Here is a 23893-nt window from a genome sequence, read left to right as displayed (position 1 = left end):
TAGACCAGGGCTTTAGCCTTGGCCCTGGCACAAAGGAAGGGTCTCAGTGTGGTGAGGACCTGCCGCCTGTCCACCTCCATGCCCCCAGCGAGCCTGCAGCACCAAGCCCATTAGCACCCCCCGCAGGCCCCACGGTCCCAGCGCGGTCCCGGTCCCGTCTGCCCGCCGGCCGAGTCTCCCGCTGTCTGCCCACAGGGGCAGTCATGGCCAAGCATGCCTGCTGGCGTCCCGACGCCTGCTGAGAACTGAGGGTGAAAGACATTTATTTTCCTTCCCATCCACTCACGTTCCACACACACAGCCCGAGCCTGGTTCTGCTTGGTGCCCGCAGCTGCTCTGTCCTTTTTGGTGCTTGGGCTGCAGGAGCGGGGGCCGTGACGGGCGGGCGGGGCCGTGGTCCTGCCTACACCGTGTCCACTTCGTGCAGCCTGTGGTCCAGGATGGTGTCGTGGCCCTGGAACTTGAAGTAGCCCTGGAACTTCCTCTTCTGGAGCAGGAGGGGGAACCAGTAGCTGTCGTCCGGCCACATGTGGGCGAAGGGGATCTGGTCCAGGGGGAACCACTGAGGCCGCATCTCTGTGGGCGAGAGCACAGGTTCCAGCCGATGGCACCGCCCCCGGGGAGCCTGCCGAGCAGTGCCGGCAGGAGCACCTCAGCGGATCCTGGGCTGTGGTGTCGGAGTGGGATGGGATCGGTGGATCCAGGGCTGTGGTGTCGGAGTGGGATGGGATCGGTGGATCCAGGGCTGTGGTGTCGGAGTGGGGAGGGGTCGGTGGATCCAGGGCTGTGGTGTCGGAGTGGGATGGGATCGGTGGATCCAGGGCTGTGGTGTCGGAGTGGGATGGGATCGGTGGATCCAGGGCTGTGGTGTCGGAGTGGGATGGGATCGGTGGATCCTGGGCTGTGGTGTCGGAGTGGGGAGGGGTTGGTGGATCCAGGGCTGTGGTGTCGGAGTGGGATGGGATCGGTGGATCCAGGGCTGTGGTGTCCGAGTGGGATGGGATCGGTGGATCCAGGGCTGTGGTGTTGGAGTGGGGAGGGGTTGGTGGATCCTGGGCTGTGGTGTCGGAGTGGGAAGGGGTCGGTGGATCCAGGGCTGTGGTGTCGGAGTGGGATGGGATCGGTGGATCCAGGGCTGTGGTGTCGGAGTGGGATGGGATCGGTGGATCCAGGGCTGTGGTGTCGGAGTGGGATGGGATCGGTGGATCCAGGGCTGTGGTGTCGGAGTGGGGAGGGGTCGGTGGATCCAGGGCTGTGGTGTCGGAGTGGGAAGGGGTCGGTGGATCCAGGGCTGTGGTGTCGGAGTGGGATGGGATCGGTGGATCCAGGGCTGTGGTGTCGGAGTGGGATGGGATCGGTGGATCCAGGGCTGTGGTGTCGGAGTGGGGAGGGGTTGGTGGATCCTGGGCTGCGGTGTCGGAGTGGGATGGGGTCGGTGGATCCAGGGCTGTGGTGTCGGAGTGGGAAGGGGTCGGGTGCTGGTGCTGGGCCCTGCCTCCCGGCACCGTGGACTCACCCTCGCTCTCCGTGGGCGTCCCCTGCACGCTGTCTGTGCAGAAGATGTGCACGTCCATCAGCTCGGGCTCCCCCACGAACTCGAACGTGATGTGGCCCACCTTGTGCAGCGCATCCACGGTGACCCCGCACTCCTCCTGCAGCTCCCTGCGGGCGGCGGAAGGCAACAGCTGGAGCCCCCGCCGGCCCTCAGGGCCCCAGCACGGTGCCAGGGGACCGAGAGGGACAGTTTTTTTAAAAATTAACTTTCTAAGTATTTAAATTCCTTTAAAAAATACATATTTTTATTAATTTCAGAGATGGAGAAAAACATCGATGAGAGAGGAGCACTAATCAGCTGCCTCCTGCACGCCCCACACTGGGGATCAAGCTCACAACCCAGGCATGTGCCCTTGACCAGAATCAAACTTGGGACCCTTACGTCTACAGGCAGATGCTCTACCCACTGAACCACACCAGCTAGGGCCAGAGTATTTGTGCACGGAAGGGAAATGAGTCCTCTGGACCAGAGGGGTGGGGGACTCACTGTGGACCTTGTGGCTGCCCAGGCCTGCAGGGGTCAGCTGCTTGGCTGTCTCCCGGGAGGAGGATGGTAGAGCTGGGAACCCCCACCCGTCCGCAGCTCCTGCTCCCCAGGGGCTGCAGGCCATGGGAACCTGGGGCCTGAACCGAAGCCTTTCCGCCAGAAGAATCATCTGTCCTCCCTCCCTCCCCGTAAGAGCACGGTCCCTCTGCAGGCAGGGCCTGGCTGTTTGAACTCGGGTCCAGCCGGGACCTTCACCCTCTGGGCGTGGAGCTTTGGGCCTGTCCTCAGGGCTGCTGCTCAGCGGGGTGAGGTCAGCACAGTCAGGATGGCCCTGCGTTACTGTTCCCAGCTGCTGACTGCAGACACCCTGGCCACAGCCCTGGACGCCTCACCCGGAGCCTTGCAGCCCGTCCGCGTTTCCCTCTCAACAGCCCGCAAGGAGCTGCGATGCATCATCACCCTCTGTACCCTCGTTACACACAGCAGAGCGGCTCGGCTCGACTTCAGCCGGCTCCCCAGCTGCTGTTAGCGGAGACACAGAGCTTCCTCCTGCTCATCACCAAGCCCTGGCCCCAGCCCGAGCCCTGAGCGCGGGCACCCTGCACGCTGATCCCCCGACAAACTGGTCCTCGCCGGGGCCTCCGGCTGCCGCTGCAACCCCGAAACGTGGAGTCTGAACCTCCCTTTAGAGCAGCAGTTCTCGACCTGTGGGTCGCGACCCCTTTGGGGGTCGAACGACCCTTTCCCAGGGGTCGCCTGAGACCATCGGAAAACACAGATATTTACGTTACAATTCATAAGAGGAGCAAAATGACAGTTAAGAAGTGGCAACAGAAATAACTTTATGGTTGGGGTCACCACCACATGAGGAGCTGTATTAAAGGATTGCAGCATTAGGACGGTTGAGAGCCACTGGTTTAGAAATCTCCCTCCCCACTGCCGTGTACTTGTTTCTGTAAAAACTTTCTGGGTACGTCTGCCCCTTGTGGTTGCAGGTAGAAGTTCCTGTAGCTTCACTCTCCAGGCGGCCTCAGCAGCGGGACCCCATAGTTCCTTTCTGGGCCTGTGCCCAGGAAAACACGTGGTTCCTAACGACACACGTTGGGTTAAATGGCCTCATCTCCTCGGAACACCCTGACCTTCTGGAGCCTCCTTCAGCTGTGACTGACTTGCCGAGAGGTCAGAGGAAATGAAGCACCTCCTCCCGGCAGCAGGCTGGCGGCTCTGGCCTGTGAAACCTTCACCTCCCGCTTCACCATTCTGACTGACTAACCGGCGGACCTTCCCGAGTCCAGGGCAGAGAGAAACCCTTGCATCCCCCTCCTGGCAGAGCTACGGGTGGCCCTACAGCGGGGACAGCGAACAAAACCCCAGGGAGGGATCAGCCCAGCTCCCAGAACGGCCACAGGCACAACAGCTTCCCGAGTCCCCAAAACCACCCGCCCCGGGAGCAGTGCTTAGCGTGCAGCAGCCTCAAACCCTTTACGTGCAGCCCGAGTCCTCACAGCCATCCTGAGGCGGAGGTACTGTTAACGTAAAAAAACCGTATTAAATGTGTGTATTGATATTAGAGAGAGGAGGGGGGGAGAGAACGCCATGGATGTGAGAAACATCAATTGGTTACCTCCAGTACCACCCTGCGGGACTGAACCTGCCACCTGGGCGTGTGCCAGGGCCTGGAACTGCAACCTTCCCGTGCGCGGGACGACACTCGGCCACCTGAGCCGCCTGGCCAGGGCCGGCGGTTACTCCCACTGAGGCTCCAGGTCACGGCTCAGAGGGGCGAAGCCAGGCGTCTGGCTCTACAGCCGGAGCCCGCATCCCCAGCGAGCCGGGCCTGTGCTCAGGCCCAGCCTCCCTCACCTCTTGGCCCCATCCTCGATGGTCTCGCCCTCGTGCACTTTGCCCCCGAAGCCGTTCCAGCGGCCGGCTCCGAAGCCCCGCTTCTTCATGCCCAGCAGCACGCGCTGAGGCTGCAGCACCAGCACCAAGGTGTAGAGCCGGGAGGCGCCCATGGTCCCTGGGCGCTAGGAGGAAGCAAGGCTGGGCTGGCGTGACTTGGCGCTGACGGGCGTATGGGGCAGGTGGGCTGCGGGGCGGGGCGAGGGCAGGTGGGGCAGAAGTGCACTCTGGAAGGCAGGGATGGGAGCCTGCTGGAGAACTCCCAGCTCTGCAGGGCCTGTCAATGAGCACACGGTCTGGGCCAGCACGGGCCTGGCCTTCAGAGCCTGAGGCAGCTGGAGCAGAGAGAGACACACCTTCCCTCCCCCGCCCCAAGCCCCACCTGAGCCCAGGCCCCGCCCCAGCCCCATCTGACCCAAGCCCCGCCCAGAGCCCAGGCCCCGCCCCAGCCCAGGCCCCGCCCCCAGCTGACCCAGGCCCCGCCCAGAGCCCAGGCCCCGCCCCCAGCTCAGGCCCCAGAGCCCAGGCCCACCGCAGCCCAGGCTCCTCCGCACAAGGAGGGCACATCCAACCGGTGGGGCTCAGCGGTTGAGCATCGACCTGGGAACCGGGAGGCCACAGTTCAATTCCCAGTCGGGGCACAGGCCTGGGTTGCGGGCTCTATCCCGTGGGGAGCGTGCAGGAGGCAGCTGATCGATGATTCTCTCTCATCGATGTTTCTAACTCTCCATCCCTCTCTCTTCCTCTCTGTAAAAAATCAATTAAAAAAATATATATAAAATTCCCGGTGGGGGCACAGGCCCGGGTTGCGGGCTCGATCCCGTGGGGGGCGTGCAGGAGGCAGCCGATCCACGGTTCTCTCACTGATGTTGCTCCCTCTCCCTTCCTTCCTCTCTGAGATAAAAAACACACTGAAAGGCGGGAGGCAAGCACCAGCCTGCCCCGTGGCTGCGGCTCCCGCCCCCGGTGCACGGCCGCTCCCCCGGCCCGCTCCGCGCTCACCTGCCCGGGCTCCGCGCGCGTTCAAGCCCGCGCGCTGCTTCCGGGGGCGTGGCCTCCGGCGGAAGCGGAGCCGGCACTTCCGGCGGCGGGAGCGGCCGGCGCCCATGGCGGGGTGAGCGCGGGGCGCGGGGCGCGGGGCGCGGGGCGCGGGGCGGCGGGGCGGCGGGGCGGCGGGGCGGCGGGGCGGCGGGGCGGCGGGGCGGCGGGGCGGCGGGGCGGCGGGGCGGCGGGGCGGCGGGGCGGCGGGGCGGCGGGGCGGCGGGGCGGCGGGCGGCCGGGCATCTATGCGGCGCCTGCTGCGTGCGCGCAGGAGGCGGGAGCGGCCGGGCCGCACGGGGTCCTCGTCCGGACGGACCCGCCTCCGTCTCCGTCCTGTCCGCCCGGCGATGGGGCTGCGGACTCCACGGCGGGCAGAGAGCGGGGCAGGGTTTTAGGAGGAGGAGGGACAGGTGGGGGGCCCGCAGGTGGGGGGGCCCGCAGGTGAGGGGGGGGCAGGTGAGGGGGCCCGCAGGTGAGGGGGGGCAGGTGAGGGGGGCCCCGCAGGTGAGGGGGCCCGCAGGTGGGGGACCCGCAGGTGAGGGGGGGCAGGTGAGGGGGCCCGCAGGTGAGGGGGGGCAGGTGAGGGGGCCCGCAGGTGGGGGGCCCGCAGGTGAGGGGGGGCTGGTGAGGGGGGCCCCGCAGGTGGGGGGCCCGCAGGTGAGGGGGGCAGGTGAGGGGGGCCCCGCAGGTGAGGGGGGGCCCCCGCAGGTGAGGGGGCCCACAGGTGGGGGGCCCCGCAGGTGAGGGGAGCCCCCGCAAGTGAGGGAGGCCCCGCAGGTGAGGGGGCCCCGCAGGTGAGGGGGGCCCCCGCAGGTGGGGGGGGCAGGTGAGGGGGGCTCCGTAGGTGAGGGGGGCCCGCAGGTGGGGGCCCGCAGGTGGGGGAACCCTGCAGGTGGGGGGGCCCCGCACAGGTGAGGGGGCCCCGCAGGTGAGGGGGGCCCCGCAGGCGGAGGTGACACTGGTGGATAGCGCCCGGGCCCCCAGGCTGTGGCACAGGCTTCTGAGAAAGGAAAGGCTGCTGTGCCGCATGCGGGATGTGGATGGGGTTGGAGGAGGTCAGCGGTCAGCTGCCCAAATCTGGGGCATGTGTTTGCGTAACTCCAGTCTCTGCTCCTCCTGGGATTGGTTCTGGCCCCAGGACCGCTCTGCCCCCTTCCCTGAGGCTTTGGCACTTGAAGGCGTGGTTCCTGTGATTCCCGTGTTACTGTCTTCAGATCCTGCCCACTGCCATGGTGTTCAACAGGCTTGGCCTGGAGCCTGGGGATAATGATAGCTTTTTTTTTTTCATCTTTAGAAAAATAATAATAAAAGTGTAGAACCTATTTTGTAGGTCTGAGAGTTAAATGAGAGTCTTGGCAGTTGCTAAACTGTTGAAACCTAACTTTTCCTAAGAGCCTGGGAGCGTGTCCTTAAACTGCTCCACCAGTTGATTCAGTTTTGTTAAGAAATGTGGCTGGTCAGGCATTGCTCAATGGTTGAGCTTTGACCTATGAACCAGGAGGTCACCTTTTGGTTCCGGTGATCCCCAGTAGGGGGCGCACAGGAGGCAGCCGATGGATGATTCTCATCATCAATGTTTCTATCCCTCCCTCCCTCTCTGAAGTCAATAAAGATACATTAAAGAAAAGAAAGAAAGAAAGAAAGAAAGACAGACAGACAGACAGAAAGAAAGAAAGAAAGAAAGGTGAAGGCCAGGATCTCTAGCCTCCGAACTTGCTTACAGGGAACCGAGTAGCCAGGCAAAGACTAACTCCTGGGGCTCTCCCCGTCTCGCCATCTGGCGAACAGCTGTCCCTCTGTGCCTGGGTGTCCTAACTCTCAGGGACACCAGTCCTATGGGATTTGGGCTCACCCATATGTCTTCACTTTCACTTAATTCCCTCTTTAAAGACCAATCCACTTTGAGGTGTTCGGGGTGGGGCCTGCAAATAAATTGTGGGCCCCTAAGCGATGTGGCTCAGTGGATAGAGTGTTGGCCTGCGGACTGAAAGGTCCCAGGTTTGATTCTGGTCAAGGGCATGTACTTTGGTTGCAGGCACATCCCCAGTAGGGGGCGTGCAGGAGACAGCTGATCAATGTTTCTAACTCTATCCCTTTCCTTTCCTCTCTGTAAAAAAATCAATAAAATATATTAAAAAAATAAGTTGTGTGAGTCACAGGTCAGCACATAATCCTGCTTTCTGACTGGCTGTTAGATTTCCTCCCGTCTTGGGCCCTGGGCTGCTCCCTGACTGCATGGCTTGCACCGGGGCCCACCGGGCTCGGGACTAGTGGACGCGGATGCCAACCGCTGCCCCTTTCCCTCGCCAGGTGCTGCAGGCTGGGGCGTGCGTCCCTGCCGCGCCGCGGGCTCCACACGGCGGCCAGGCTCTGCAAGGCCCGCTCGGGCGCCGAGCACCAGTGGCTGACGCGCCACCTGAAGGACCCGTTCGTGAAGGCGGCGAGGGTGGAGAGCTACCGCTGCCGCAGCGCCTTCAAGCTGCTGGAGCTGGACGCGAGGCACCGCATCCTGCGGCCCGGCCTCCGGGTCTTAGACTGCGGGGCGGCCCCCGGCGCCTGGAGCCAGGTGGCGGTGCGGAGAGTCAACGCCGCGGGCGCAGGTGGGTCTCACGGGGCCTCGACCCAGCGGTCCAGCGCTTCTGAAGGTGGTGGTTTGGTAATAATAACGGTAAAGATGGGACACGGACATTTTCAGAAGGAACGGTACAGTGACGATTAAAATCCCCTCGGATCACACCGTGCTTGTATGTGGGTGTGCTCAGCGCTAGGATTTTTTTGCACACCAACGCTGTTCTCACGTTCTTATCAGAACGCGCTTCCATCGTGGCCCTCTGTTGCCTAGGAGCCGAAACAGCCTTTTTGTGCTGAACGGCAGTGCCGTCTCTGACTGCATCCGGGTTCTGGGTCCTGGCTGCCGAAGCTCTGTCTCTCCCCGGGGTCTCTCTGGGGCTGCTCCGTTCGCACAGCTGGGGCTCTGACTCCAACTCAGGCCCAACCCGAGGGCGCAGCTTTTATCTTTGATATTTTAGGGTTTTGTCAAAGGTGGTTTTTTTTTTTTTTTAAATCCTCACCCAAAGTTATACTTATTGAATTTAGAGAGAAGAGATTGGGGGGCGAGGGAGAGACATCGATATGAGAGAGAACATTGATTGGCTGCCTTCTGCCCATACCCCAACCAAGGTTCGAACCCACAACATGGGTATGTACCCTGGCTGGGAATCGAACCTGCAGCCTTTCCATGTATGAGATGGCACTCCAACCAGCTGAGCCATACCAGCCTGGCTGTCAAGGTGTGTGTGTGTGTGTGTGTGTGTGTGTGTGTGTTTTTCTCTTTTTTTAATATGAAAAAGGTTCCCCTGATTCATAAACAGGTAAACCAACACCCATACGACGTAGAAAGCAACGTCATCCTTTTGAATAGGTGCTGGGGCCGTCCCTGCGCCTAGGGCATCGGGTCTGCGCTGCAGTGAGCCTTCTTGCCACCTGTATCCCTGCCGTGGCGCCTGAGGGCCCTGCGCGCGCTGGCGTTCTATGACAGTTGTGACAGTTCACAAGCATCTCTCCCAGGCACCTTAGAGGGGGGACATTTGTGCCCATTTTCTGCACGAGAAAACTGAGGTAGAGGGGTGGAGGGACCGGCAAAAGGTATAGCATTGGGCCTGCCTGCTTCATTCAGCAGCCCCACCACATGGCTGGCGGGGGCGCCGTAGGGCTTGAGAATCGGCATAAAAACATTGTTTTTCGTTCCAATGCTTGTTGACCGAGGGACTGAACTTGGGTCAGAAACTTCCCTGGCACCACTGCAGTGGTTCCTGCCTGACAGGCTGTGGAGGAGCAGGGGGGCCACGGTGAACTTGGGGAGAAGTGGAAGCAGAGTGTGGGGGGAAACAGCTTGCTTGTCTTTCTCCCAGAAGTTGCCCAGCTGCACCCCAAGCAATTTGCCCCGAGCGGACCCTTCCTGAGGTTGTAACGAAGGGGATGCTCCAGGAGAGCACCGTGCAGGGGCAGCCGCCTCAGGAAACCGATCTGGGCAGGGTACCGATTTTGGACCTTATTTTAGATCCGCCTTTCCCCCATAGCTCAGCTTTTTTTTTAATTTATTTTATTTTATTTTATTTTTTTTTATATTTTATTGATTTTTATACAGAGAGGAAGGGAGAGAGATAGAGAGTTAGAAACATCGATGAGAGAGAGTCACCGATCAGCTGCCTCTTGCACCCTCTACTGGGGATATGCCCGCAACCAAGGCACATGCTCTTGACCGGAATCAAACCTGGGGCCCTTCAGTCCCCAAGCCAACGCTCTATCCATTGAGCCAAACAGGTCCTGGATCAGCTTTTTCTTAATGGAAAGAATTTAGATGAAGCTACAGACAGACTTGTTGGTTTAACCCAGAGGCACTTTACATGCTAGTGCCGTGGTCGGCAAACCGAGGCTCATGAGCCACACGCGGCTCTTTGGCCCCTTGAGTGTGGCTCTTCCACAAAACACCACGGATTGGGTGAGTCTATTTTGAAGAAGTGGCCTTAGAAGTTTAAAAAATTTGGCTCTCCAGTTGAAACCAGTTTGGCTCAGTGGATAGAGTGTCGGCCTGCAGACTGAAAGGTCCCAGGTTCGATTCCGGACAAGGGCATGTACTTTGGTTGCGGGTACATCCTCAGTAGGGGGTGTGCAAGAGGCAGCTGATCGATGATTCTCTCTCATCGATGTTTCTAGCTCTCTATCCCTCTCTCTTCCTCTCTGTAAAGAGTCAATAGAATATATTTAAAAAAAAATAAAAAATTTGGCTCTCCAGAGAAATTTCAATCGTATTGTTGATATTTGACTCTGTTAACTAATGAGTTTGCCAACCACTGTGCTAGTGTAACAGTTTCTGTTTCAGCTCATCAGGTGAGCAGTCTCAGGGGTGAAATGAAATGAAATGAAATCAGCTGGAGACAAGTCTGGGGCGTGGCCCCCGGTCTGCCTTTGACTCTGGGACCGCACTGAGCCTCTCAGGCCTCCGCTTTCTCCGATGTAGGGTGAAGCACCACCACTCCCCACGTGTGTCCTTGCAGGATGTAGAGGGGGGTGAAGGCCCGTGTCCGCCTGCCTGCACATTAGCTCTTCCTCGGTCCTGTTTCATGGCTGCGGCATGTACCTGGGGGAGAGTCAGGGTGTAATAACTCCCCCCATTTCTTCCTTAGATCCCAGCAGTCCCGTGGGCTTTGTGCTCGGGCTCGATCTTCTTCACATCGCACCCCTGGGAGGGGCGACCTTCTTGTGCCCCGCGGACGTGGCTGACCCCGGGACCTGGCAGAGAGTCCGAGAACTGCTTCCTGGTGGGAGAGCTGACGTGATTCTGAGTGACATGGCCCCCAACGCCACCGGGATCCGGGGCCTGGACCACGACCAGCTCATTGGCCTGTGCCTGTCGCTCCTGGACGTGGCTCCCCACGTGCTGTCCCCCGGGGGGACCTTCCTCTGTAAGACCTGGGCTGGAAGTCTAAGCCACCGGTTACAGAAGCGACTGACCGAGGAATTCCAGGGCACGAGGACCCTGAAGCCGGAAGCCAGCAGGAAGGAGTCCTCGGAGGTGTACCTCCTGGCCACACAGTACCGCCGCGCCGCGGGGCCTGGGCGGGCCTGAGCGTCCTCCGTTCCCGGCCCTGCTCGCCGCACCGTCGCTGCATGTGGCTGGGAGGCCCTGGCTTGACCTGGGAGGCAGCAGGCAGGACAGTGGGGACCCCTTCTTACATCGAGAAGAGGACGAGCTGTATTCAGTGGCCATGATAGCAAACGGTCTGTCCGTGATTTGGGAAGAGGAAGTTATCGGGAGGGACAGGATGAAAGGACGAGCAGACGCGCTGGGGAGGGAAGGAGACACTGAGGCAGCGCCCGAGAGGCAGGCCCCTGCCTCGCGCTCACCTTACAGGCGAGGGAGCTACCGAGAAACAGGCTCCACCTTTGCTCCGGGAACAGCAAGCATGTTTCCAGTTGAGATTTTGGCTCTACAGCATAATGAGAAAAATCTGAAATTTCAGTCTGGGGATTAATTTCCATGTCTGGTGAATGATCTACAGATACATCCACTCTTCAAGCAGCGAGAATTCCCGGAGCAATTAGGGGAGACATTTCGTATGAATTTATGCGTGGGGTGGGTGTGCTCTGGGCTTTGCTGGAAATACATTGCTGTAATATCCCGGGCTCCCTAGACAGTAAAGGTAATTACCAAAGCAAGCAACAGTGTGTGTTATTTCCCTTTCTCTTCCAGGGAATTGCTGCCGCTTTATAAACAGATAGGTTGTATTACCTGAAGGGACTTCCATGCTTTTAAGTTTGCCTATAAGAAAAAAAAAAAATATATATATATATATATATATATATATCTATATATCTATATATAGATATATATTTTAAAGAAATATATATTTTATTGATTTTTTACAGAGAGGGAGAGGGATAGGAATCTAGAAACATCAATGAGAATCATCTATCAGCTGCCTCCTGCACACCCCCCACCGGGGATGTGCCTGCAACCAATGTACATGCCCTGCCTGGAATCGAACCTGGGACCTTTCAGTTCGTAGACTGACGCTCTATCCACTGAGGCAAACCGGTTTCGGCTATATATATATTTTTATTGATTTCAGAGAGGAAGGGGAGGGAGAGGGAGAAACATCCATGAGGATAATCATGGATCGGCTGCCTCCTGCACGCCCCACACGGGGGATGGAGCCCACGGCTCGGGCCTGTGCCCTTGACTGGAATCCACACCAGCCGGGGTTTAAGTTTGCTTTTGAAAACCGGTTACTGGTTCTTCAAAGCCATTCCTGGAGGTGCTCGCCCCCCAGTTTGCTGACTGCGGAGAGATGATTGGGTCCCGGGGGTCTCACGGGGTCCTTGGCGGAGCCCAGCTGCGGGAGGGGAGCCTCGGGCTGGGGTTAGGTTTTCCCCCATTTCCGGTGGGGGGTCGGCTGTTAGGTCCGGGGCCCCGCCCCGCTAGTTCCATCCGCGCTCCCCCCCCTCCCCGGTCCGGTCACGTCGGGGTCAGGTTTTCACCCTCTGGGAGAGGGGAACAGCCCACCCCGCGCCCTCAGCGCTGGGAGAGGAGCCCGCTCCCGGCAGACCGGGCCGTCACTCCCGGCGGGGCCCCTCCGACGCTCCCAGGGCGCGGGGAGGACGACCCGGCGGCCCGGCACCCCCTTTCCCGGGGCCGCGCGGGAGCGGGGGGAGCGGCGGCCGCGGGGGAGCGGGAGCGGGGGGAGCGGCGGCCCCGGGGGAGCGGGGGGAGCGGGCGCAGCCGCTCGCGGAGCCGGGACCTGCCGCCGCTCACCCGGCTGCTGTCGGCCAGTCTCGCCGGATCTCGCGAGAGCGCAGCCGCAGATCTCGCGAGAGCGCAGGCGCAGAGGAGGGAGATCTGAGCGGCGACTGCGAGCCGGCCGGGCAGTGAGGTGGGTGCGGGCCGGGGCCGGGGGCCGGGGGCCGGGCCGGGGCCGTGAGGGGCGGCCTGGGGTCGGGGGAGGCCCGGGGTCGGCGCCGGGGCAGGGCTGTCCGCTGAGGCCGAGGCTGGGCGCCGCCCCTCCCGCCGCGGCTCTGACCCGGCGACCCCCGGCGCCTGCTCCCGGCCCTGTCCTTCCGGCCCTGATCCCCTCCTCAGTCCCCCCTCTGTCCCCCCACCTCTGTCCTCCTCAGTCCTCCCTCTGTCCCCCTCCTCAGTCCCTCTCTGTCCCCCCTTCTCTGTCCCCCTCCTCATTCCCAGCACCCCCTCCTCTGTCCCCCTCCTCAGTCCCCCCTCTGTCCCCCCTCCTCTGTCCCCCCCTGTCCCCCCTTCTCTGTCCCCCTCCTCATTCCCTCTCTGTCCCCCGTTCTCTGTCCCCCTCCTCATTCCCAGCACCTCCCCCCCACCTATGTCCCCTCCTCAGTCCTGTCCACCCTTACTCTGTCCCCCCTCCTCATGCAGAGCACCCCACCTCTGTCCTCCTCCGTCCCCCAACCCCTCATAGTTCCCCCCCTCTGTCCCCCCACCTCTGTCCTCCTCAGTCCCCCCTCTGTCCCCCCACCTCTGTCCTCCTCAGCCCTCCTCTGTCCCCCTCCTCAGTCCCTCTCTGTCCCCCCTTCTCTGTCCCCCTCCTCATTCCCAGCACCCCCACCTCTGTCCTCCTCCTCAGTCCCCCCTCTGTCCCCCCTTCTCTGTCCCCCTCCTCATTCCCAGCACCCCCACCTCTGTCCCCCTCCTCAGTCCCCCCTCTGTCCCCCTCCTCATTCCCTCTCTGTCCCCCCTTCTCTGTCCCCCTCCTCATTCCCTCTCTGTCCCCCCTTCTCTGTCCCCCTCCTCATTCCCAGCACCCCCACCTCTGTCCCCCTCCTCAGTCCCTGTCCACCCTTCTCTGTCCCCCTCCTCATTCCCAGCACCCCCACCTCTGTCCTCCTCAGTCCCCGCACCCCCTCATTAGTCCCCCCTCTGTCCCCTCTTCTCTGTCCCCCTCCTCAGTCCCCCCTCTGTCCCCTTCCTCATTCCCTCTCTGTCCCCCGTTCTCTGTCCCCCTTCCCATTCCCAGCACCCCCACCTCTGTCCTCTTCAGTCCCCGCACCCCCTCCTCAGTCCCCCCTCTGTCCCCCTCCTCATTCCCAGCACCCCCTCCTCTGTCCCCCTCTGTCCCCCTCATTCCCAGCACCCCCACCTCTGCTCCTGCACCCCCTCCTCAGTCCCTGTACCCCTCTTCTGTCCCCCCTCTGTCCCCCTCCTTATTCCCAGCACCCCCTCCTCTGTCCCCCTCCTCAGTCCCCCTCTGTCCTCCTCCTCAGTCCGCACCCCCTCCTCAGTCCCCCTCAGTCCCCCCTCTGTCCCCGCACCCCTCCTCAGTCCCTCCTTCTCTATCCCCCTCCTCTGTCCTCCTCCTCTGTCCCCGCACCCCTCCTCTGTCCCCCCTTCTCTATCCCCCTCCTCAGTCCCTGCACCCCCTCTCAGTCCCCCCTCTGTCAGTCCCCCCTCTGTCCTCCTCCTTAGTCCATGCACCCCCTCCTCAGTCCTCCTCAGTCCCCGCACCCCCTCTGCAGTCCCCCCTCTGTCCCCCTCCTCGGTCCCCTCTCTGTCCCCCCTTCTCTGTCCCCCTCCTCAGTCCCCGCACCCCCTTCTCTGTCCCTCTCCTCCATTCGGCTCCCCTCTCCTCTCTACCTGCTTCCCCCTTCTTTGTCCCCAGTGCCCCCTGCAGCCGGGTCTCTGCCGGTCACTGCCCGGTCCCTGCTGTTCCCCTGAGCCGGGTAGTTAAGCCCCAGCTGCCCTCCGCGCCCCTGCAGGCCCCCCCGTCACCCCCGGGCATCTTCGGGGAGAAGGAGCACTGGATGTGGCCATTGTCCTGGAGGCTGAGGCCCAGGCGGCCATGGGCCCTAGGGCTGAGGGCTGCACCTCCTGGGTGGACGGGGGAGGGGAGGGGGGGAGGAGTGGGTGCCTCTGTGCACCCCTGGAGCGATGGCAGAGCCCGGCCCAGCGGCACCTGCTGGGAGCCAGCGTTTCACACCTGGTGTGAGTGCACAGGTTTCACAGCTGGTGTGAGTGCACAGATTTCACACCTGGTGTGAGTGTACATACAGCATTTCACACCTGGTGTGAGAACACAGGGTTCATACCTGGTGTGAGTGCACGTACAGCGTTTCACACCTGGTGTGAGTGCACAGGGTTCACACCTGGTGTGAGCGCACAGGTTTCACACCTGGTGTGAGTGTACATACAGTGTTTCACACCTGGTGTGAGTGTACATACAGTGTTTCACACCTGGTGTGAGTACACAGGGTTCATACCTGGTGTGAGTGCACGTACAGCGTTTCACACCTGGTGTGAGTGCACATACAGCGTTTCACACCTGGTGAGAGTGCACAGGCAGCAGCAAAAGCCTGCGGCGGGCTGGCGGGACGGGGGAGGCAGTGTGCCAGGTGGCGGGCGTCCTGCGGTCTCGTTAGGTCCAGGAGTGGTCCTTCTGCCCAGGACCAGAGTGGCCGCTGGAGCAGGGAGTGTGGACGCCAGCCCAGGGCTCCGTTGTCCGCAGTTCATCCAGTGCTGGGGCTGCTGGGACACTGGGTGTCTGGATAAAGAGGACGGAGTTGGGCTGCGGCCTTGTCGGTGCCGTGTGGAGGGCCTCGTCCAGGCAGGTGACGACGTGTGCGTTCTTTCCATCCTAGTGCGTCACATGCTTCAGGTCTCACGGGGGCGGCGTCTTGCGGGAGGATATAGTGCCTAAGTTTCTCATGGATGAAGGAGCAGCCTGGTCTAATCCAGCAAATGGAAGGATTAGCCCTGCTGCCGCCCGCCACGCCGGCCTGTATCTGCAGGCTCCGGGCAGGGGGAGCCCAGGCCCGTTTTCCTCGCACAGTCAGACCGAGAGGCGGAGAGGACAGGCCGGGGCAGGGGTCGGGGGATGGCGGCTGGGAAGACAGGCTCCGACATTCCGAATCAAAGTAAGACCTGTCACTTCTTGGCTTTTTTGTTTGTTTTGGGAGTAGGAGGGGGGTGTTTTTCATCTAATTCTTAGGGGAAGCCTGAGGAGCCAGCTTTTCTAAGGGGAGAAAGTTCTCGCCTGTGCAGTCACACTTCTGGCTGTTAACGGCCCCTTCGCTCCCTGGCTCGTGGGCTGCCGCCGGCTGGTGTGAGGCCCGAACAAGCCGAGGTCTGGGGATGCGAGTGCTTGGCCGCTGCTTGTCCTCGGCCTCCGTGTGTGAGCACGGGGCGCAGGCCAGGCAGGCCCAGGCGCAGTCCCGTTGCCACTTCCCGAGAGGCCTCACAGCGGTTCCGAGCAGCAGAGTCGGACTGTTTGGCAGCGGCTGTCCCTCTGCCGCTTGTGGACAGTCATCCTCACTCCACTAGGCAAGGAGGTTTCGTGACATCAGTTTACAGATGAGGAAACTGAGGCTCCAGGAGTCTTGGTGCCTTACTTGGTGGAGAATATTAGTAATTTATTAGTCACTGGAGGCCCGATGCACGAAATTCCTGCAAGAGTAGGCCTTTCTTCCCCCTGGTGCTGGCTTCCCTCTGGCCTCGGGCAGGCACCTGGGGCCGGGGCTTCCCTCACAGCCCGGCTTTGTCTGGAAGGATGTGTGGTCTAGTTAGCATGTTATGCTCTTATTATTATAGACCAGGGGCCTGGTGCATGAAATTTGTGCACCTTAGGCCTGGCCGGTGATGAGGGCCAGTTGGGGACCCTCCTTCCCCAGCTGCCAGCTGGGGTCTTCCTTCATTCCATGCCGCCCCCTGGTGGTTATTGCACTTCATAGCGAGCAGTTGAACTCCCAGTTGGTTGAACTCCCAAGGGGACGATTTGCATGTTAGCGTTTTGTTAGATAGGATTGTTAACAAGGCAGCATCACTGTGTGTTCTGTTTGTGATTCCCAGAAGCAGGGCTCTCTGTGAGTGTGACTGGGGGAGGTGCCACCTGCCTGCTGCACCCGCGCCCCCCTCCCCCCAGCTGTCTGTCTGTCCCGCTGCTGTACAGGTCGTCTCTGACATTCAGCGGCTTGGGGCATGTCGCCTTCTGTGCCTCTCACTTTTTGGGCACATCAGCAGCTGGGCTCCCAGGTGACCCTGGGTAACGGGGCTGGGGCCCTGGACTGCCTGAGGGCTCAGAGGGCAAGCGGCGGGGCAGGCACCGCGGGCAGGGCAGCCGTGGGACAAGTTACTGGGGAAGGTCCCGTGACCGTCCCTTGTCTTCCTCCAGAGGTGTGGCCATGGAGGACCTGGGGGAGAACACCACGGTCCTGTCCTCCCTGAGGTCCTTGAACAACTTCATCTCCCAGCGCGTGGACGGAGGAGCGGGCCTGGACGCCTCGGCCCCGGGGTTCCTGCAGATGCAGTACCAGCAGAGCATGCAGGTGAGTGTCGTGGGGAGCGGCCTCTCTGGCTCAGACACCTGTCCTGTGTGTCTTCCCTGCCGTTCGGGGAGTGCCCTGCGTCGGACGGGGTCTCCTCGGTAGGCGGGGCCGGTTCCTCAGACATCGGCCCTCGCACACCGTTGTTCCGGTGGGTGAGACGCCATGGGAACGTGACTTGTTTGTGGTGAAATCGTTCCTTACACGTCATTTTGCTGAAAGTCTTGGGACCCATGGCCGCCGCTGACGTTCAGTGGGCATTTCCTGTCGCTGCGGCAGGTCCCTGTCTCTCCCGGGCCTCTAACGTGGCAGTCAGAGTTTGGGGAGGAAGCGGGCGGGAAGCAGGGTCTGGCCCTGACCGTCCTGGTTGACAGCCTGGTCGGTCCGCAGCGCAGAGTGGGCTGGTGCGCAGCGTGTGCTCACGGTAATGAGCTCACAGGCCTCGGGGGGGAGGAGGGGGGTTGGAGAGCTGGCTGTCCATTTAACTGAGGAAAACCCACCTGCCTGGGGTGTGGCCACCCAGTGAGCAGCGGCTGGCTCCCTGGAGGTGGACGCTGGGAAGGGAGGCTGTGCAGTGACACAGGTCCTGGTAGGCCTGGCGGGATGGCCGGGGAGTGAGTGAAGGCTTGGGAATGGCATGGCCTCAGACTGCGGGAGGCCATTTGCAGATCTTGGCTCCCGGCTGCCATCGGGCCATTTTGACAGCTTTACTCTGATTACAGTGTTATTTTGCTTTGTTCCACGTTCTCGGCATTGCTCCTGTAGACAGTTGTAAGGGGGTCAGGTCTCCTGAAGGGCTCCAGCGCCTGAGGGGTTGTGGGGTCAGTCCAGTTGGGGCAGAATCACTGGTCCATGCAGCTCGCCCAGGCCCGCCGCTCTGCTCCGGCTGCTGCGTCCCTCCTCCTGTTGGCCCTCGCGTTGCCGGGGCCGTTCACGGACAGTAGCCTGTGTCAGACGGTGCTGCTGGGCCTTGCTGGCAGTGTCCTGAGCCACCGTGGGCTCCCGCTGCTCCGGGCGCGCTGGGAGGCTCAGACGCATTTGTGTGCTGAGTGATTGAATGACTTTATATTTGTTACTAGTGGACTAAGTTGCTCACTGCCATTTTTTGGCAAGGACTTATTTATTTTGAAATTAGTTTTCTTGTGTTAAATCACTTTTTATTGAAATAACAGTGGTAACTGTGATCCTTGCTTACTGGTTGAAAAAAGTAACAGTTTTATTGATGCACCTGACTGGGAATGTTTGGCCCGTCAGGGCTGAAAATCTAGAATCTTGGAGGCCCGCAGCTGTCACTCAGCGCTGGGAGGGTCAGTGAGTGAGTGACAGCAGCATGAGCTGGTTAGAGACGGGCAGAACCTGCCGTGGTCCCTGGCCCATCCCAGGCCTTCCCCAGCACTCCCTCTGCCCAGCTGCCTCCCCAGCTGTAGGTCTATGTCTTGCCATCAGTATTTCTTGCCCACCAGGCCTCCTCCCACCTTTGAATAAGTTTCCTGTTTCCAGTTGAAAGTGTTCACAGTTTGCTCTGCTGCACATCAGTGTTTGTGTAAACATGAAAATGTTTCAGCTGGCTGGGGTGGCTCAGTGGTTGAGCACTGATCTAGAACTAGGAGGTTACTGTTCATTCCAAGTCAGGGCACTTGCCGGGGTTGCTGGTTCTATCCCCAGTGGGGGGCGTGCAGGAGGCAGCCGGGAAACGACTGTCATCATCGATGTTTCTGTTTCCCTCTCCCTTTCTCAAAAAAAAAAAAAATTAAAAAAAATCATGTTTCAGTTACTCTCCTTCAAATGCAGTCCACATTCCAGGAAGAGGAGGCCCTGGAGCCGTGTCTCTGGACTCCTGGTCCCTGTGGGCGGTGCCCCCGTCGCTGTGTGCTGCATCTGTGGAGAAGCTGGGCTGGGCTGCCTGCGGACACAGTTTGATGGAGGGTGGAGTTAGGAATCCCATATGCCAGCAGGTGGGCAGTGCAGTGAGAGAAACAGAGGGTGAAGGAGTGTGGACTTGGGCCCCCTCCAATGCGGGGTGGGGTGTGTGTGAGGGGGCGGAAATCCCTTTCTCTGCCCACATTTCTCACCCTTGGCCCTCGGACACTTTGGGCTGGATAGTTTTTGTTTGGCTGGACTTTCCTGTTGCTAAACATCTCTGGCCTCTGCCCACTAGGTGCCCGTAGCACACACATTACCGCCTCCTCGGTGGCAGCCAGCACTGTCTCTGGACAGTGCCCAGTGTTCCTGGTTGAAATAAGAACCACTTGCTCTAGTCCAGTGCTTCCCCACTTCTAACGTGCATGTGAGTCCCTGAGAATGCGTGTCAGAGAGCAATTCTGACCGGGTGTTTCTGGGGGCACCCACGACTCGGCATGGCTGTTGAGTGTCCAGGAGGCGCTGTGTGCTGGACTGCAGGCCGTTCTGGAGTGGTCAGGGCAGCCCGCCTGGAGAAGAGGCCCTTAGAGGTAGTGATTCTTTGAAACCATTGGGTGTGTCTTCTGAGTCCCTTCAAGGCTTGAACTCACCTCTGTGGACCTGCCATCTGTGGGAGGCAGACTTCTAAGGTGGTCCTTGGTGGGCCCATCTGATCCAACACTAAGCAGGGTTGTGGCAACGAGACTTGCAAATGTGATTAAGATCTCAGGTCCGTGGACCCAGTGAGCCTGTGCAGTGTGGCTGAGCGGTGAGACCCGAACCCAGAGGTGCCGAGCAGGAGAGCGACTCCCTGGTGGGAGCTGGAGAGGCCGTGCGGCAGGACCTGTGGGTGGCCTCCCATGGTGACAGTGCCACAGCCACATGCGTGTGGAAGAGGGTCCCGAGTCAGATGAACACACAGCCCTGCTGACTGCGTGGTCAGCTGTGTGCCTGTTCTGACCTGGAGGACTGACTGATAGTCACGTGACTGGTGTTTTACCCTGCTAGTGTGGTAACTTGTTACACAGCAACGGGAGACTCTTTTCTTAATATGCTCTCTTTTTTAAAATTTAAACAAAACAAAACAAAACATTTTTATTGATTTCAGAGAAGAAGGGAGAAGGAGAGATAAATGGAAACATCATTATGAGAGAGAATCATTGATTGGTTGCCTCCTGGATTGAGTCTGAAAGCCGGGCATATGCCCTGACCGGGAATCGAACTGTGACCTAGTCCATAGGTTAATGCTCAACTACTGAGCCACACCAGCCAGGCTGCCCACTTTTTGGAAAGGAGCCCACACACTGTCATTTTAAACATACCTCCCTCTTCATCTCTCATCTTCTTTGCCCGTCACCCAACTTGGGATCCGCGTCTCCCTTCTTCCCCGGGGCTGGGTGTGGGCCGTGTTGGGAGTAGGTGCCCCAGGAGTGAGTGTTGCGTGAGCCACTGGCCTGTTGGACGCAGCGGCTGCTGAGGACTTTCTTTCCTTTGGCATGACCTGGCCAGCTGGAGGAGCGAGCGGAGCAGATCCGGTCCAAGTCTCACATCATCCAGGTGGAGCGGGAGAAGATGCAGATGCAGCTGAGCCACAAGAGGGCTCGTGTGGAGCTGGAGCGAGCGGCCAGCACCAGCGCCCGGAGCTATGAGGTGAGTGAGGTGGCCAGCTCCTGAGACCAGGGGAACCGGAGGCCCTGGTATCAGCTGTGCTCCCCTCCTGGCGGAGGCGTGCAGATGCCGGTGCTGCGGGCAGTCCTCCCTGCGGGCCTCCTGGCCCCTCCCTCTGGAAGGACTGGGACGAAGATCCGGCAGAAAGACCAGGTGGCATGGGGTCACAGGCTTAGAAAGCCGCCAGGTTGCATGGGCCCAGGCTGGGTTTTGCTTGAATAGTTATAGGGCCTCAGAGCAGGAGCCCCAGTCTCGGGGCTGTTGCATGTTGCCCTGGCTCCCCCATGGCAGGCTGGGAAAGCAGAGCTCCCTTAGCCGGAGGCGCAGGGTCCTCCCCGGTGCTTCCTTGGCGGGCTTTTCAGGGAGCGCTGTGTGGATGGAAATGCCGCTGAGCTCCAGGCAGCGCATCCTGGCTCCGTGCTTTCCTGAGGGTGGGCGTCTGCTCCGCTCCTGCATGCATGGCACATCTGTGCGCCTTCCTTGTCCCTTTAAAAATGGCTGGGGTCTGTGAGGATGTGCTGTGACTGGACACGTTTGAACCCGGTGGCCAGGTCTTGGCTGCGGTGCGCTGCGTGGGCTCAGTAGCCCAGAGATGTGGCCTGTGACTGGGGCGCCTCGGCCTTGGCTTTAGCACTGGCCCAGGTGCTGCTCTGTGGGTGGGACGGACGTGATGTTCAGTTGTCCTAGGAGGGGCCATCTTGGGGAACCAGTGGGAAGCAGGAGGGAGAGGCTGTGGGAATCTTGCAAGTATTGGGGTAGGAAGGTGGCACAGGACCATGGACTGTGGGCACTGCGGGCGTGGTGGCACTGCTTGGCTCTCAGCGGACTGGGATGTGGAGCTGCTGCCATTTCTCTGGGCCCTGAGTCCCGTGAGCACAGGGCCTGTCCTGACTGCCCCGGACCCCCGGTGTCCAGAACCGGCTGTGGCACCTTAAAGGTGCTCGGGAACCACTTGGACAAATGAGGGGTGGCTTCAGGGTCACCAAACGTCTTCGAGAAATCCAAGGACAGGGCTGACTGAGCTTCATCCTGGGGCCCACACTGAGCACAGCTCCCGAGAGGCTTCCCTTCCAGCCGCAGGTCGGCTGAGGTGACCTGGGGTATCGGAGTCCGTGGCTTTTAAATTGCTCCTTTGAGTCTTGGGCATCAACAGTAGTTTTTCAGGACTGTCGCTGGCAGTGTGTGTGTGTGTGTGTGGGGGGGGATTGGAGGGGGTTGGGGCGGGGACAGGTGGGTGGGAATCTCAGCTCTCCCGCCTGGAAATAGCTTTTAGATGGTGAGATGCTGGTGTCTGAGGGCCTGCCTGTGGGGTGCAGCCAGAGCACCTTGCTGCTGACAGGGCAGGTGCCTTTGACGCAGGGCCTCCTCGGAAGGCAGCCTGGAGTACCTGGCGGTCTCTGGAGGAGCTCCTGCAGCTCAGCTGTCTGGCCAGAGGTCCGAGGCCACGGTGTCTGCTCCCTGTAACCAGGCTCCTCCACCTTCTCGTCCTGCTTTCTGGTCCCTTGGCTTCTTAGGCTGAAAGGAACCGCCTCTGCGGCCGGTCAGCCTTCACGACCCCAGGGATCATCAGAGGGAGGAGTCTTGGTTCCGCACACTCCTCACCAGCGCAGGCCACGCTGCCCTGAGGTCAATACAGGCGGCTTGCCAGGTTTGCGGGAGACAAGGCGCCCTGGTGGGAGAGCGGCCCTGGGTCAGCTGCTCCTGCCGCAGGCCGCCTGTCCCGCCCGTGGCACATGCCAGCTGTTGTAACGGTGGCCTGTGTGCGGTCAGTGAACGCTGGGCTGCCAGAGCCCGGGGCTTCCTTCCCAGGTCAAGTCTGAGAGTGGGGTTTCACTCTCTGCTCCCTGCAGATGGGCTTCTGGACGGTGACCCCGGGTGACACACCCGAGAGCCCCTGGGGTCCCTGGGCCAGAGCCCTGAACTCGGCTTTTCCCGGGCTCCTGCTGGGTGCTCTCTGGGCCGGAGGGGCCGCCCTGCCCTCACCGTGCTGACCAGGTCCTCCCCCTGGCAGCGTGAGGTGGACCGCAACCAGGAGCTCCTGACCCGGATTCGGCAGCTCCAGGACCGGGAGGCGGAGGCGGAGGAGAAGATGAAGGAGCAGCTGGAGCACAACCGGCAGTGCAAGCAGAGCCTGGACGCCGCCAACAAGCGGCTGCGGGAGAAGGAGGACGGCCTGGCCGAGGCCGGCGAGGTGAGGGCCGTTTGGGGCTTCAGTTCTGTGCTCTAGTTCTTCCCTTTGTCGTCACAGCAGAGCCGCCGGCTTTCCGTTCTGTGCTTGTCAGCGGCTCGGTGAGCACCTTTCAGCCTGCAGTCACGATGACTAGTGGTCAGTGGGACTGTTTCTTGTCGGTTTCAGATGCTTCGGCTTTTTACACACACCATGTACACGGACACGTGTGAGGCACAGAGCTGCGTGCCTGCCACCGTTTGCTGCCCTTGAATGTTTCATTGGTTGAGGGCCCCAGGCGCAGTGGTCCCTGTGCTCGTGCTGCCCCGTGCCGCCCTGGGCCCCCCCGGACCCCCCATTGCTGCCCGTGCTGCCCCGTGCTGCGGGTTCTCGTTCTGCTGGTCTCACCTGGTATGGGGTGCAGTTTTCTGGAAACTCTTGTGTATCAGGTGTACCGGTTAATAATACGGATTTTTTAATCAAAGAAAACATAATTTCAAGAATAAAGCACCCAAAGTGCTTTATTCAAAGTAATGTCCATTGCTAGCTACACATTTCCCATCTTTCAGGTAATGTGTGGGTACCGTCCCAATAGAACTTTTCTTGTTTTTGAGACAAATCATTCAGAGACCCAATTTTCCACTTCTTTGTATGTTTTGAAATGCTGCTCAGAAAGTGTATATGCCATCAATCGGAACAAGTGGTCATTTGCATGAGTGGGGTCCGGCCAGCCTGGCCAGGGGCAGGGGACATGGGTGGTTGGCTGGCCTGTCTGCTGGTCGAGGGGACAATTTGCATATTAGCCTTTTATTATATAGGATGTACACTGAGTGGCCAGATTATTATGCATTTGGAGATCATCATAATCTGGCCACTCATGTATGTCAACATATGTGTAACTCCATCTATTGAAAAAAATTGGCATTATTAACTGGTACACTGGTATGTTTCATTTTGTTTTCCCCCAGAAGGTGTAGGTAGTTGCCTCTGGGTTTGTATTTCTTTGATTGTCAGTGTGTGTGTATGTGTGTTCATGTCTGCATGTGTGTGTGTATCATTGTGTGTGCCTGTGTGTGTGTGTGTCTGCGTGTCTCTCTCTCTCTCTCTCTCTCTCTCTCTCTCTCTCTCTCTCTGTCTCTCTCGGCATCTGAGAGCACCTTTGAAACCAGAGCACCAGTGAACTATAGTGTCCTTTCATCTCCATCAAGTGAAGGCTGTCTCCATTTTAGAAACAGCCCAAGCGTTGATGCTGGTGGAAATTGGACTCCTCTGACCTTTCCAGTCCCTTCGCTGTGCTGCTCAGGATCACAGGCTGCGAGGAAGGAGAGGAAACGCTG

The 23893-nt window shown here is 60.2% G+C and overlaps 3 protein-coding genes across 8 annotated transcripts in view; 2 read left to right on the top strand and 1 right to left on the bottom strand.

Annotated features, from left to right (window-relative positions):
* Positions 1-28: 28 nt before the first annotated feature.
* NUDT1 (nudix hydrolase 1) lies at positions 29-18663 on the bottom strand. 2 transcript variants are annotated; one of them, XM_036423860.2, is made up of 4 exons: positions 18658-18663; positions 3905-4068; positions 1517-1662; positions 29-576 (listed from the first exon to the last, which is right to left on the bottom strand). In XM_036423860.2, the coding sequence occupies exons 2-4, from the start codon at positions 4054-4056 to the stop codon at positions 404-406; spliced, it is 471 nt and encodes a 156-aa protein (XP_036279753.1). In that variant the 5' UTR covers positions 4057-4068; positions 18658-18663; the 3' UTR covers positions 29-403. The 2 variants fall into 2 exon arrangements, with proteins under 2 accessions (XP_036279753.1, XP_045432884.1); XM_045576928.1 differs by lacking the exon at positions 18658-18663 and adding an exon at positions 4946-4964.
* Positions 4945-10758, top strand: MRM2 (mitochondrial rRNA methyltransferase 2). The gene is made up of 3 exons (XM_036423858.2): positions 4945-5057; positions 7295-7584; positions 10171-10758. The coding sequence occupies exons 1-3, from the start codon at positions 5050-5052 to the stop codon at positions 10611-10613; spliced, it is 741 nt and encodes a 246-aa protein (XP_036279751.1). The 5' UTR covers positions 4945-5049; the 3' UTR covers positions 10614-10758.
* MAD1L1 (mitotic arrest deficient 1 like 1) overlaps positions 12317-23893 on the top strand; it is a 112079-nt gene continuing 100502 nt past the window's right edge. For 2 of the 5 annotated variants that reach the window (XM_045576926.1, XM_045576925.1), the window contains exons 1-4: positions 12326-12417; positions 16672-16825; positions 20231-20371; positions 22401-22580. In XM_045576926.1, coding sequence (XP_045432882.1) covers positions 16682-16825; positions 20231-20371; positions 22401-22580 — 465 coding nt within the window. In that variant the 5' untranslated portion in view covers positions 12326-12417; positions 16672-16681. Of the gene's footprint in view, positions 12418-14971; positions 14975-15597; positions 15612-16671; positions 16826-20230; positions 20372-22400; positions 22581-23893 lie in introns of all 5 variants that reach the window. The other 3 variants (XM_045576924.1, XM_036423850.2, XM_036423851.2) reach the window with 3 other exon arrangements.

Source organism: Pipistrellus kuhlii, unplaced genomic scaffold, assembly GCF_014108245.1.
Source record: "Pipistrellus kuhlii isolate mPipKuh1 unplaced genomic scaffold, mPipKuh1.p scaffold_m20_p_8, whole genome shotgun sequence".
Classification (NCBI taxonomy): domain Eukaryota; kingdom Metazoa; phylum Chordata; class Mammalia; order Chiroptera; family Vespertilionidae; genus Pipistrellus; species Pipistrellus kuhlii.
The sequence above is the reverse complement of the archived record's forward strand: the minus strand, read 5'-3'. Positions and strand labels throughout refer to the sequence as shown.